Genomic DNA, 16,070 nt, shown 5'->3' with positions numbered 1-16,070 from the left:
TCCAAAGTTCCCTCGAGTTTTTTGCATTAATTAATTGATTGTCAAAGTATTTTTTCTTTGCTTCAGTAATACCTTTTTTAACCAATCGCCTGACGTTAGAGTACTCTTTATAAGCATAACCCGTCCTTCTGTAGATGCGATAAAGCTTATTTCTCCGACATTGGAGACTTCTTATATCATCAGTGAACCATGGAACCGGTGGTCGACGCGGAACAACCAATTTTTCAGGTGCAATAGCATTTATAATACGTTCAAGGTGTGCATGTAAACAAGTGTTCATTTCATCAACTGAGCCCAGCTCCTCCAGAGCTTCATAATCAATATTTTCACACAATTCTCGCAGCTTATCATCATCAATAGCTTTCCAATTTCTGAATGTAAAGCTGTTCAGCTGTTGTAATTCAACTTTGTAATTATAAGTCACGATCAGAAATTAAGTCATGATCAGAAATAAATGGCTCTGAAGATTGTTCTGACGCCAACACCTTGGACAGATCATCCACAATGCAAAAATCAATCCAAGAATCCGAGTTTTGTAAGTGATGAGTAGGAGCATACTCAACAATATGCAAGTCTAAACAATCACAAAACTTCCGCAGTTGATCACGATAAAAATTCTTTTTACTTAAGTCTGAATTTAAATCTCCAACAATAATAATGTCATTAAATGGCACCATTATGTTTTCCATCTCTTCCTCTAAATCATCTAAATGTCCTATGTTCGGTGGTTTATAGACCACACCAACTAGTATCTTTTGCTTTGATGAACTCAATATTTCAACGAATAAGTACTCCGGATGTTTGTCTTCTGAGTTTGCTGAAGATGCAACATATTTAGCTTTAATATTATTTCGCACATAAAGAGCTACCCCACCTCCACTACGAATATGGCGATCATGGCGATAAAGAGTGTGATGTGGGAGAGACACCATGTTATCAGGTATTAACCGATTCAACCACGTTTCCGAAACAGCAATTATGTCATAATTATGATCTCTAAAATATTCTTTAAAAATTTCAAAATGACACTCATTTCTGAGCGATTGAGCGTTTACATGACAAACTTTTAAATTACTTAATCGAGTTGAAGGACTCTGCGATGAGACGATTGACATTGAAGATGGTGAGGGAGCAGTGATTTGTTATTGAATTAAATCCTGCAGTGGGCCTATTTCCACTGTAGGTCTCAACTTAATAGGTGGTTCATCATCTGCATACCTGACATTTACTGAAGTATTCGAAATCCAAATGTTTTTTGGATGAATTGTCGGGTACTTTTTACGGACCTCGAGCCGGAGCTTATATAGAGATGACGGATGCCTACGATGAAGATATATAGTAGCATCCGCATCCTGGTCCTGAACGCCAGGCATCAAAGTACTAACTTTTACTTTGTTTTTTTTAATACTTTTATTTCATTCATCATCATGCCTCAAGCTATTGAACTTGACGCAAACACTGCGATGACTCCTGTGACTCTTCCTACCCAAACGTTCCGCACTGACAATCTCATTTTCAGTAACTGGTACTTTCAAAGCCTGCGTTAATTGTACAACAACGTCGGGAAGCTTTTCTCTATCTAATTCAGGAAGACCAGTAATCGTTGACTCATCCGCAAGTGAAAGTGATTCCATCTGCAGCATTCTAGCCTCCAAATCACCATCAGCAATATTTTTCGCAATAGCTCTAGCTTTTTCCAAAAGATTATTACCACCATCAGGTTGAGCTTCCTCAATTTTAGAAACCCTAGCCTCCAAATCCTTGACATTTTTCTGCAACATATCATAATTAGAAATCAGTTTGTCAACCTTGTCATTGACTGACTTCATAGTTTCATCAAACTTGTTCAACTTTTCTCCGAACTTAGTAACGTTCTTATCTACTCCATCTATTTTTTTTAACTTCTCAGAAATTTCCTTTAATATCGGTGACACATCAGTGACACAAGCTGGACAGCAATCCTTAACCTTAGCGGCTGCATGTGCCTTAGATGGTAAACAACATCGCACCTTCACACATGTGTTATGAAAGTAGTGTTTACAATAAGCAGTTGTTTGGACAGCTGATGCGGCGTCACTGATGACTTTTAGGCACAATCCACACGACATAGACATTGTCACAAGAATTGTGAGATGGCAGCACAATATATATACCAAACGCAAGATGGCAGCACACTCAAATTTTCTAATAGGTTAGCCAAAATAAAACTAACCTAAATCAGAAATTTCAACTGTTTTCTTTAAATACAAAATCCGTTCAGTAAGAAATACAAGCGATTATCATTTCGAAAAGAAGCCAGTATTCGAAAATATAGTTTAAATAAATTGTCTATGTCAGTAAACCACAATATCATTTACAAATAACGCACCAAATGCACCAATGCAAAAACACGTCCGCACTATACAGCGCACACGATGATATAACAATATTTAATTATATGTTTATTACATCTAATTAATTATTGGGTTAATTTTATGGATAGAGTATTTAATATGGTCCTACGCAATTCTCTTTAACCAATTAAAATGCAAAAAAAATCTAGCCACCTATCCAACTATTAACCCTGCTCAATGCTGCTTAACTTTGGTAATCTCCGGGCGTCTTGAAGTTTCTGTCTGCTGTGCTGCTGTCTTAGATGACAATGATTCTATGATCTACATAATGTATTATATGAGTTTATCATAAATCATAAATATAATATAAAAATTGATTTTATAATATATTTGGGTAGTCATAATTCATAATTTATTCATTTTACCGAATTTCATTATAATATAACACTTATTTAAATAATAAAATAAATAATGATTTTACTATTAGGTAGAAGCAGAGCAGACCAAAACATCTCATAGGAAATGTAACAAATTTTGTATTTCAGAATTATTTAAACGTAATTATAAACATAATTTTACACTTTTTGTGATTACCAAAAAAAAATTTTCATATATGTTAATTATATAAAAGCATATATAATCATATATACTTATATATAATTATATATGGGACTATATATAATCTTGGATGGCTGTATGTTGCTCCATATGTAGTCATATATGATTATATATGACTTCATATACAATTCCATATATAATCATGGATGATTATATATAACTATATATGGAACTATATATAATCTTGCTTGGCTGTATATTGCTCCATATATAGTCATACATAATTATATATGATTATATATGACCTCATATACAATTCCATATATAATCATGTATGGCTATATATAATTATATATGGAACTATATAATCTTGCTTGGTTGTATATTGCTCCATATATAGTCACATATAATTATATATGATTATATATAACCTCATATACAATTCCATCTATAATCATATATGATTATATATAATTATATATAATTGTATATGGAACTATATATAATCCTGCATGGCTGTATATTGCTCCATATATAGTCATATATAATTATATATAATCTTATATACAATTCCATATATAATCATGTATGATTATATATAATTATATATGATTATATATAATTGTATATAATTATATATGTGATTCCATATATAATCATATATATGATTACTTAATCGGGTTGTCTTGAGGATTGGTTAAATAACCTCAATAGACCAAAAACGAAATAAATAACAATAATATTTGTTGACTTATTAAGCAAGTTATAATGTAAAAAATTAATCTAGGCTAACTTTTTAGAGAATTAAATATACTTTAAATTTTTAATTGAAATTTGTCATTTATCGTCAATAATTTAGAAAATATAGTTGAAAAATTCCCTGATTAAAAAAAAGAATTTGATAGAATTAAAAAAATTTATATCCTCATGAATGCTATCCAATCCTGAAAATATGATTCAAAAGGATTCAACATGATTTGAATTTTTTAATTCTGTTAAATACTATTTAATTCTAAAAATATGATTTAACAGGATTTGAAAGGATTTAAACTGTTAAATACTGTCAAATGCTTGTAAATCCTCAAAATATAATTAATTAAGATTTAAGATGATTAAAAACCTTGAATACTACTGAATACTTTTAAATTCTAAAAATATGATTCATAATGATATAAGGCTACTCAAAATTTTAAATACTATTCAGTAATTCCCAGTGAACACAATTATGTCAAACTGACGTCAGAATGACGTCATGCTACGTCATGATTTACGTAAGATGTCATATATAACTCATAGTTTCCCACTTCCTGACGTAAGATTCTTACGTAATACACATGACGTAGGGGAGGAAGGGGTCAATTGAACTATGGGGCAATTGAACCACTCGACTTAAAAAATCGAAAAAATTGAAAAAATGCTTAATCCTCTTAAAATTAGATTCTAATATGTTAAACGCAGATATGATCAAAATTTGAAATCATTTCGATCAAAAAATTTTGAAAAATTAAGATTTTTGTATTTTTAGGCATGTAAAATTTTTTTTCGGCTGGTGACAAATTGTTTAATAATATTTTAAGTTTTGAATTAATTGATAAAGTTTGAATTGTAGTAGTTGTATATACTTATACTTTATAATCCCCAACTTCGTTTATAGTGATATAATAGTTTATTTATTTATTATTTATTATTAATTCTCATAAAATCATATGGGGTCAATTGAACCAGCAGTCGCGGGGACGATTGAACCACGGAGAAGCATGAGACATGCGCGCGCACCTTGACTCTGTATAAAAAATACCGAGGAAAATAAAAATGTAATGTGTTTGTTATTGTTTCAATTTTAAGTTAATATTAATTTATTCAAGACTGAAAAAAGTATTTAATATCTGTGGTAAGTAATAAAAGATTGAGTTATTATTATTATTAAAAATTAACAGTTAATAGTTGATTATATTGACTAGATAAAATTATTTTTGTCAAGTTGAGGTTATAACCTAACAATTTGACGAACTTAATTTATAATAAATATTTTTTTTTATTTTTTATGTTAGCTAATGTCTCATTTTTATGTATAAATTTTTAATAAATAATTTTTTTTACAGATATTAAAATGCCTCGTAAAAGAGTAAAAAAATCTAATCGTGGAGAAGCGTCCACTGAAACGTATGAAACTGCTTGCAAGCGTATTTCGGAAACAAAACAAACGATACGAAGTGCTGCTAAAGAATTCGGTCTTTCCTATCCTACATTAAGAAGATATTTTATAAAATTCAAGAAAGGTGATAATTTGAATGTTGGGTATCATCCTCACAACAAAGTTTTTTCATTGGAGCAAGAACAATTACTCGTCGACTATTGTTTAACTTCAGCAAACATCACACTTCTCATAAACTCCAACCGCTTGATAGAAGTGTCTTTGGTCCATTTAAGCATCGTTTTAACGCTGAATCCGATCGTTGGTGTAAAAGTCATCCTGGGGTTCGTATGACTATCTACGATATCCCTTCTGTAACTGCAGAAGCTATTTCATCAGTAACAGCAGAAAATATAAAAGCTGGTTTTAAATGCACTGGTATTTATCCATTTAATCCTAACATATTTTCTGATGAAGAATTTTCACCTGCCACTGTTACTGATATGCCACTATCAAATGACAAGCCTGATCAATTAGCTCCCTCATGCAATACTTCAGTTGACAATCCTCATCATACTGCTGCTCCAAGTTTGACTTCTCCAATTGACAACAACGATGGTATATTGCGTGATAAAACTAATCATGAGCAAGTAAACATCGTTACTCCTTCACAAATACGGCCTTTACCACGGGCTCAATTAACTCAAAAAGCAAGAAAGGGTCGAGTACGCGGTAAGACGGCAATTTATACTGATACACCTGAGAAATTAGAAATAGAAGCTAGAACCAATGCAAAGAAACCCAAAATTTTACAATTAGACGAAGATATGGATGTTAATAAAGAAAAAAAGAAACCAAAAACATTAAAGTCAACTAATAACCAAAAAAAAAGAGTACAAAAAAAAAAGAAATAATTATTTGTACCTGAGATTGTTTTTTTTTTAATAAATAAGTGTGTGAAAATTGTTAATTAATATAATATAAGATCTGTGCATTAAAAATGTGCAATAGTAATGTTAAAAATAAATATATTATTTATTAAAAGTTCGAATTTAAATTTTAAATATTATTGGCTCAATTGACCCCAAGCAGTGGTTCAATTGCCCCCGAGCGGGGGTCAATTGAACCATTCGACGCGCTTGCATAAATTAATAATTTATAAAAATTCACGTTGTTTATTGACTAATTAATGTATTGATAATGATAATATACATAATAAACTATCATTCCAAGAAAAAAAAAATTATTATTTAATTTTAATTCAAATAGTAAAAAATTGCTAAACTTTTTTTGGTTCAATTGACCCCTTCCTCCCCTACCTATGATGTAAGTGATGTAACTGATGTCAAAATTAATTACGCGGAAGAACATTTTTGAAAAAAAAAAGTAACATTTAATTATGCGGTTTTGGGTTCGAATAATAATTTCGAGACTGATACATGCTAAGGAAAAATATTTTGGAGTTGAAAAATCCTGGCATGTGCTGGGCTTGAACTCGGGTCCATTGAATCCGGAGTCTTGAATGCTGCTCACTTGTCTGCACCACGATTGATATTACAACGCTTATTTAAATCTATATAAATTTAAGAGTTGAAAAGGATTAAGTTTATACGTTTTTCTCAAGTTTCATTAAGATTTGTGATGAGATTGCATGGAAATTGATAAATTTTCAGAATTTTCATAAATTAATCTTTCATTGGTCATAAGAACGTCATAACGATGTCATATTAACGTCATAAATTCAGAAAATTGAAAACAAAAATGTTTAGATTGTCCAATTAAACGCAAAATGCCACTTAAAGTTGACAAATTTTTCCTAAATTCATGAAAATTCATAAAACATAATTAAAGAAAATTATATTACTTTCATGAAAGAAATACTTTTGCAAAAGCCCATCAGTCTTCAATTACTAATATTTCAGCTACCAATGGTTGCACAGCAAATTAGAAGACATTTTCGGAAGCTGAAATGAATTTTCTTTGAGGACCTGTCAAGTCAAGAAACGAAGAAAGTTTTCTAAGCCTCTGAGACGAAAAAAAAGAAATTAAAAATTTTGAAAAAGTTCTCCTTAATGCCATTTTTAGCTAAAATTTTTTGTCAGAAAATCTATAAACTATAATCATGAAGATTTACAGCTTTAAAATGCATCTTTTTAGATTTTCAAAACAATCATTTTTCACTGAGATACTGCAGGTCAAAAATCGGGAAAAATTCAGACTTCTTTGTGGGTAGTATGCATAGGAAATAATTTATTCCAATTTCTAAATGATCATGGTTTTTTATCACTATTAAATTTTCCATTTTCCATTATAGATACAATAATATAGAAGAAAACTCATAGAAATCATAGAGTATACCCTACAGAAGATTTCCAGACCCATAATTGATCGATCAACCCCATGGACACCGAGTGACAGCCCCATAAAAGGCGATTTTTGAGTAAATTGACAGAAAATTGACTGTTAAAAATTTATTCCTCGGTTTAGTCCACGGGAGATTAAGAAAGAAAACTTATGGGAATCATAGAGTACACCCTACAGAAGATTTTCAGACCCAAAATCGATTGATTAACCCCATGAAATCAAGTCCAGCCCCATAAAAGGCATTTTGTAAATAAATTGATAAAAAATTGACTATTAACAATTTATTCCTCGGTGTCCACGGGAGATTAAGAAAAAAAACTCATGAAAATCATAGAGTAGACTCTATAGAAGATTTCGAGACCAAGAATCGATCGATCAACCCCTTGGACACCGAGGAATAAATTTTTAATCGTCAATTTTCTGCCAATTTACTTAAAAAACGCTTTTTATGGGGCTGTTACTCGGTGTCCATGGGGTTGATCGATCAATTATGGATCTGGAAATCTTCTGTGGAGTCTATTCTATGATTTTCATGAGTTTTTTTTTCTTAATCTCTAGTGGACACTGAGAAATAAATTTTTAAATTTGAAAATAATGTAAAATTAGCTGAAAATAATCAGTTATGGGGCTGCTTCTTCGTGTCCATGGGGTGGTTTAAAGTCTTATTGATTTTTTGACACTCTAGAATGTGTATATTTAAGGTACACATCGCGTTTATCTTTTATTTTTTGCTGGACACCGAGCATCTAATTTTTTTTCGTCTGTTTTTTTTGTTGCTTGTCGTTTCTCGATAGTGTCCGCGGGATGCATGCGCGTGACAGAAAGGTCCGACCGCCACTTGGTGTTTTTCGTAATATCTCCGAAAATATTTATTTAATAAAAAAATTAATAATTACATCTTTGTTGGTTTTTCATTTTAGTTTTTTTTTTTTAAATAAACTTCCCCCTCAAACTTACGGTTCTCGAGTTATCACGATTTAAACAATTAAATTGTTATTAACAATTGTTTGCATCATTTGTCAACAAATTGAATACGATATTCGTAATTCTTGACCCAAAATACATAAGAATTCGTTGGGTTTTTCCATGGACATAAAATGTACACGGGCTTCCCTCCTTAGTCGATGGACTATGTTGAGTCAAAATGTTATTTCTTTCTGTGCAGTTGAATTCTCTTATAATTTTCAAAAAAAAAATTTTTTTTGGCTTTCTTTTGACAACGATAACTCACGAACGAATCAACTGATTTTGACTGAGCTAGCAGCGATCAACTTGGTTTTTTGATGTTAAAAGCTGATTAGATTTTGGAATCGATCGGTAAAGCTGTTTAGAAATTATTCTAAAAAACCACATTTAAAAAAATTTTTTTTTGTAGTTTTTTTGAGATTTTTCAAAATCCACCAGTTTAAATCGGCCCAAACTATATTCAAAATCTAAGATTGGCCAAGCCCTTTCAAATGGTGCCAACCACGATGAAATCGGACAAGCCGTTCAGAAAATATAAGAGGCCACACACACATACACACATACACACACAGACAGACATACAGACATTGTCGCGGAAACATTCGGGGAAGCTTCCTAGGACATCAAAACGTTAACATCCTCTAAAAACTCGATTTTTGAAATACGGGGTGAAACCAATAACTTTCCAACTTCTGGAAATTTCTAATTTTCTTAGCGGGAAGTTAAAAAGTATTCAGTAGAAACCGAAATTTCAAATACTGGTTAAATTCTTTCATATCCTAAAAAGATAATACAATGAAGACATTATTTTAGGATTAAAAAGTATTCAATGGAATCAGAAATTTTAAATACTGGTTGAATTCTTTAATATCTTAAAAAGATTATAAAATGAAGTCATTATTTCAGGATTAAAAAGTATTTAGTAGAATCAGAAATTTTAAATACTGGCTGAATTCTTTCATATCCCACAAAGATAATAAAATGAAGACATTATTTCAGGATTAAAAAGCATTCAATGGAATCAGAAATTTTAGATACTGGTCAATTCTTTTATATCTTAAAAAGATAATAAAATGAAGTCATTATTTCAGGATTGAAAAGTATTCAATAGAAACAGAAATTTTAAATACTAGTTGAATCCTTTTAAATTCTAAAAAAATAATCAAATTAATACATTATTTTAGGATTAAAAAGTATTCAGTAGAATTATAAATTTCATATGCTAGTTGAATTTTTTCATATACTAAAAAGATAATAAAATGAAGGCATCATTTTAGGATTAAATAGTATTTAGTAGAATAATAAATTTCAAATACTAGTTGAATTCTTTTATATTCTGAAAAAATATTCGAATTTAGATATTATTTTAGAATTAATAAGTATTTAACAGAATTAAAAATTTTAAATACTAGTTTAATTCTGTTTTATTCTACTACTCCTTTCGATTATTTTAGTATTAAAAAATATTTAATATGATTAATCGTGATTTTTGAAACAAGATTTGCAGTATTCAGCAGAATTCGAAAGTATTAACATTTTAATTCTTTTGAATTCTATCAAATTCCTTTTTTTAATCAGGGTTATGAAAATATGACTTATCAGGCTTGTTACTCTGAGCTATTGCGGAGACAACGAATCTTTCTTATACAATCTTGTAGCAAATTTGATGTACTAAAAAATAAGAACCAAATTTTTTGTATTTTTATCGATGGTTCACTTGAACAAAGCTAAAAATTAGAAAAATAGGATTTTGTTGGTCTGTAACTTTGAAAATATTGATGATACAAAAAATTTATCCAGATGTTTTTTGTAGTGCGTCAAATGGACTACAAAATTGTTATTTGACTTTTTGAGGTCTAATAGTTTATTTTATGAAAAATTGAAATCTTCAGACGTTGCGGCAAAAAAAAATGAAAAAAAAGGCACACCCTAATATACATATATATATATATATATATATATATATATATATATATATATATATATATATATATATATATATATATACATATGGGCAGATCCATTAATTCTCGACGAAAGTGTGCGCACTCAAGTCAGCGATTTTGATGCCGATTTTCTCTTTAAAAGTATACCTTACAAGAAGACGATCCTGAAAATTTGGACCCGATATAATCAAATCCGGCCGCTGGACAATTTTTTGAATTTTTAAAAAAGTCGATTTTTCACTGATTTTCGAATATTTGTATCTCAGCTTCTATATATCTTATAGACTTCTGCCCAGCGGCATTTTTTTCAGTCGACTCTCTACTTTCAATAAAAAAATAAGTATTCGGTCTAAACTCATATAGGGCTTAGCTGACAGCCTCTAACTAACGAAATCTTTTGGTTAAATTTTACCTATTTGTAAAAACACTAGTATATGTACAGTGTTTGAAGTTGAGGATCGACCATTAGCTAATGTCTTCTATTGAGGTATACTTTAGTGGAATCTATGCAATTTCTGCTTGATTGCTTCTATTATGTAAAGTTATAGCCATCTAAAACTAATTGAATTTTAGAAAACTGCAGTTTTCAGATAGCTAGAACCTTTTTCTCGGAACTTCGATTTCCTTCAAACTTTCAGGAAAGTTGCTTTATTATGTTCCTAAAAGGCCCTGAAAATTTGGGCTAGGGAATTGAGCTTGTATTTAAGTTATGAATTTTTTAATAATGCAAAAATCGCGTTAAATTTAATAAGGAATTCCTTAATAGTCATCACTTAAGGAGGTATAAGTTTGGCAACGCAATAAATTTTATCGCAGTTGCGCATGCGTTGACTGCTCTATTCGTGTTTGTGATGTGTAAGTGTGTGTGTTATGTTTACAAGTAATGCTATTAAAAATATTAAAATATTAAAGCATTAAAATATTCATTGTTTAATTATGTTATGTTTTATAATAAATAATAACAATTTGATAATACTTTTCTTAACCTATTTGATATTTCTTTTAACTTATTTTATTAAAGCTTTCAATTCCCCGCGTGACCCACCATTTACGGCGTTGCATCAACATAGCCTACATTTGCTATGGCTGACTATTTTTTTAAATTTAGTTTTTTCAAACTCAATTATTTTTATAACTAAGTGCCCTCAACTTAGTTTATTTTTTCAATAATTTTTGCAAATTTTTAACTTCCCGCTAAGAAAATTGAAAATTTTCGAATATCGGGAAGTTATTGGTTTTACCCCGTTTTTCGAAAATCGAGTTTTCATCGGATCTCGAGGTTTCGAAGTCCTAGGAAGCTTTCCTGACTATTTTCACGATGATGTCGTACGTCTGTATGTATGTGTGTGTGTGTGTGTGTGTGTGTGTGTGTGTGTGTGTGTGTGTGTGTGTGTGTGTGTGTGTGTGTGTGTGTGTGTGTGTAAACCTCTCGTAACTTTTGAACGGCTTTACCGATTTCATCGCGGTTGGTGTCATTCGAAAGGGCTTCGCCAAACTTAGATTTCTTGTAAGTTGGAACCCATTCGGACAAGTAGATTTCGAGAAATTGCTAACAAAGTGAAAAAAAAGTGACAAAAAAAGTTGTTTTTTTTTTCATTTTTTTTAAATATCTCCGAATTGGCTGAACCGATCAACTTCATAAACTAAGCAGCTCTTAACTTTGAAAACCCGCATCGATCGCCACATAGAGCGTCAGAATCGGTTGATGCGTTCGTGAGATATCGTTGTCGAAAAAAATCGAAAAAAGTGTTTTTTTGTAATAACTCCGAAATTTTTTATCAGATCGATTTTTTTGTACTAAATTTTTTATAGAGCTCAAAAAACCACATCGATCGCCGCCTACTGCGCGGAAATCGGTTAATTTATTAAAAAGTAACAGCAGTTTGAAAATTAGAAAATTCGTGTTTCAACGAATCTTGATAAGACTTTTGAGCTTGAAGAGCTCAAAAGCATAGTAAAGCTATCTATTTGATCTCGGAGAGCTCAAAATAACACATAAATGAAAGTGACGTCATCCCCCTTCCACTACATTTGAGGTCCACCTTCTAGTCTCAAGGACCGATAGTGAGGGATGAGTACAGGCGGGCCTTGTACTTACCCCCACCCTTGGGGTAACTCTAGGACCCCAGCAACCAGGGAGGATGATGGCACTTCCGAGAGGATCCCCAATTCGTACACTTCGGTTATCGTCATTCTATTGTCCCGTATATTATTGTACCCTTTGAGTCATATCCATTTGTATAATCTCAATATTGTTAATAAACGTCTTGTAAACGAATAACGCGTTTCTTACAGCTTCAGAAGTGGGATAAAGAACGGTCATTATTCGCGAGTATTAATAAATATTATTGTGAATAGTGATTGTGTAGTGCGATTAACACAGTATTAAATTAGTGGGTAACTATTGAGTAAAATAGATTAGTCAGTGTTAATAATGGCTAGTTCACGTGATAGAAGAGTGCGTTCACGTTCTCGCAGTCGATCGCGAGATACGTCACCGCGAGTGGAGCATCGAAGTAGATCATCGCGAAGTTCGCGAAGACAGCGCAGACACTCACGGAATGACCGAAGATCGCCAGAGTGGCAACGGGCGCTTCACCAATTGATCGAAACGGTGAAAATTGTGGTGGATCGACCAGCACCACGAGCATCGAAAAATACTGAGGGGAAAACACTTATCCCGAAGTTTGATCCCCAGGAGAAAAATCAAACAATCGATGTTTGGATACACCGAGTCGAGGAATTGCAGAAAATCCATGGCTGGGTCGACACGACCGTCGCAACTCTTGCCATGGACAACCTAAAGGGCGTCGCGAGGACTTGGTATGAAGGTCTACCAAGTATTACGTTCACCTGGACCGAATGGAAAGAACAGCTGAAGTCAGCGTTCACGGACCACACTGAATTACCCGAGCGATTGACTACGATGCTAGCTAGAATAAAAGGCAAAGATGAACCGATGATGCAGTATTACTTTGCAAAACTGGCACTGGTAACATCGTGCAATATCCAGGGTAAAGAAGCAGCAGCATGTATAGCACACGGAATAACGAATTATTCCTTGAGGATGAACATCAAAAGAAATGATTTCCAGACACCAGAAGAGTTGAGAGTCTTCTTGAGCAAAGCAGAGGAATTGCCGGATAACCGTGGTGATAAGAACCATAGTAAAAACCACCACGAGCGGCGACATTCCGCCGGACAACAGCGGAATTCCTCTTGTTTCCATCAATCGGCAGAGAAATCACGTCAGGTTTCAATCAAGCAGGAGAAACGAGAATCGACCCAAAGGTCAGCGGCACCGGCAACAAAATCAGCGGATTCAGTTGAATGTTACCGATGCCATAAAACTGGACACATCGCCAGGCATTGTCCAGAAAATAAAACGGTAAATAAGGAGAAAAAGGTTCTGAGTATAGGAACAACTCAGCCACGGACGGAAGACGGGAGATTCCAGGAGGCGGTTGTCAACGGCACCTTACTCAAGGCGTACGTGGACGCCGGGAGTCAGTGTGTCACCCTAAGGAAGGAAGAGGCTGACACCATGCAGCTGGAGTTGCAGCCGACGGAAGTAGTGCTGCGAGGTTACGGAGGAGGTATTGTCCGGCCGTATGGAGTTGCCGAAGCCAAATTGAAAATTGATTTGGCCGAAGGAATCGTCGAGATCCATGTCGTACCCAACGACCTCCAAAATGTACCACTTATTGTGGGACAACCATTTTTAGATCTACCAGGAGTCACCATGGTCCAGAAGGATGGGCGCTTGCGGCTGTTTGACAAAACAGTGGCTCATCTACCAGAAATGGAGAAACTTCCCCCGCAGAAAATAGCGCTGTGGGCTAAAGAGACGACGGTCATACCACCGAAGCATGCAGCTTACATCGAGGTTAAGGTGAGGAGTAAAATTATTGGTGATTTATATATAGAGCTAAGCGTACGTGGTAAAGAAGGTCGGGAACATTGTATCCCAAGAAGCATGTTAAATACAGAAACTGGGATGCTCCCAGTCGTTAATTTGTCTGATAGACCGTTAATTATTTATCGAGATAAAATAATCGCCAGGGCTGAGCGTGCTCGGGAGGAGTCCTTAGAAGAGAGTAACATTAGAATAATGATGCGTACAGTAAAAACAAAACCTCAAAACGATTTACCGCGTGATCAAATCTTAACCGGTCCGGAAGTATCTCCATCTGAAAAAGATGCGTTGTATGATTTGTTAGACAAATATCGCAATTGCTTTGCATCTAATGTGTCCGAACTAGGTCACACTCGGGCAGCGGAGATAAATATCGAATTGAACAGTAATTCTGTAGTAACTTATAGGCCCTACCGATTATCATACGCGGAACGTGAGAAAGTACGCGGCATAGTCGACGAGCTAAAAGAAAATAACATCATTCAAGAGTCGAATTCTCCGTTTGTCAGTCCCATTCTCTTAGTCCGGAAAAAGAACGGTGAGGTTAGAATGTGCGTTGATTATCGAGCCTTAAACGCTATAACAAAGAAAGACAGGCATCCGCTGCCGTTAATTGACGATCAACTCGATAGGCTACCGGGAAACTCTTTCTTTACAATATTAGACTTGTTTTCGGGATATTACCAAATACCCGTCGCGGAAAGTTCCATCGAGAAAACAGCGTTTGTCACGCCCGATGGGCAATACGAGTTCCTTCGAATGCCGTTATTAAAAGAAAATCGCGTATTCCGAAAGGAAGCGGGTGGACTTAGGTGGGCCGTACCGCGAGCGGCAAGACAACGTATTGTCAAAATTTGTCACGACGATATAGGTCACCCAGGGGTTGAGAAAACTTTGAATAAATTGCGGGCAGATTATTGGTTTCCGTATAGCAAACGTTACGTTAAAGAGTACATTTCTTCGTGTTTAGAGTGTCTGTATAATAAGGGTCCCAGCGGGAAGCAGCCAGGTCATTTGTACCCGATAGAAAAGGTCGCCAAGGCAATGGACACTGTACACATCGACCATTTGGGTCCCTTTGTGTTAAGTACAAATAAAAATACACAGATTCTTGTAGTAGTAGATTCCTTCACTAAGTTTACATTTGCCAAGGCCGTTAAGAATACGCAGGTTGGGCCCGTAATACGAATGCTGAAGAGCATTAAAGAGTTTTTCGGGTTCCCACGGCGAATTATTAGCGACTGAGGTACAGCATTTATGAGTCACAAATTTAAAGATTTCTGTCGGGAAAATGGTATAGTACATGTGGCTACTGCTGTGGCAACTCCAAGGGTAAATGGTCAGGTAGAACGTTATAATAGGACAATTTTAAGCATGTTATCAGCGAGCGCTAGGGATGACCGACGGTGGGATCAGGAATTGCCGAACGTTCTTTGGGGAATAAATAATACTATCAATAAAGCCACGGGTAAATATCCCTCTGAATTACTATTAGGGTTTCGACCGCGGAACGCTGCTGAGTCGCGCATTCTTAATGCGATAGGGAACGATTCTAACGATCCTGTTGATCGCGAGCAGTCTCGAGAAGAGGCAGCTGAGGCGATCCGACGCTCACAGCAAGAGCAGCAGGAGCGTTATAATCTCAAAAGGGCCCCTCCTCGGCTGTTTAATTGTGGCGATTTAGTACTAGTTAGACGAATAATTAGTAGTAATGACGGGTCAAGTAAAAAGTTACTACCTAAGTACGCTGGGCCATATAAAATTACCAAAGTTCTGGACAACGATCGTTACGTTGTCGAGGACGTGCCAGGTGCCTCTAGGTCACAGAAACCATACACCGGCGTGCATCCGGG

General features: G+C 34.1%; 1 protein-coding gene across 2 annotated transcripts; it reads left to right on the top strand.

The window, feature by feature from the left end:
• Nucleotides 1–4,074: 4,074 nt before the first annotated feature.
• LOC123262483 lies at nucleotides 4,075–5,979 on the top strand. 2 transcript variants are annotated; one of them, XM_044724732.1, is made up of 2 exons: nucleotides 4,075–4,104; nucleotides 5,261–5,979. In XM_044724732.1, exon 2 carries the CDS (start codon nucleotides 5,376–5,378, stop codon nucleotides 5,937–5,939), a length of 564 nt encoding a protein of 187 aa, XP_044580667.1. In that variant the 5' UTR covers nucleotides 4,075–4,104; nucleotides 5,261–5,375; the 3' UTR covers nucleotides 5,940–5,979. The 2 variants fall into 2 exon arrangements, with proteins under 2 accessions (XP_044580667.1, XP_044580660.1); XM_044724725.1 differs by lacking the exon at nucleotides 4,075–4,104 and adding an exon at nucleotides 4,711–4,782 and having other exon boundaries at nucleotides 4,994–5,979.
• Nucleotides 5,980–16,070: the final 10,091 nt, after the last annotated feature.

Source organism: Cotesia glomerata, linkage group LG1 (assembly GCF_020080835.1).
Source record: "Cotesia glomerata isolate CgM1 linkage group LG1, MPM_Cglom_v2.3, whole genome shotgun sequence".
In the NCBI taxonomy this organism is placed as follows: domain Eukaryota; kingdom Metazoa; phylum Arthropoda; class Insecta; order Hymenoptera; family Braconidae; genus Cotesia; species Cotesia glomerata.
This window is presented reverse-complemented; position numbering and strand designations above follow the sequence as displayed.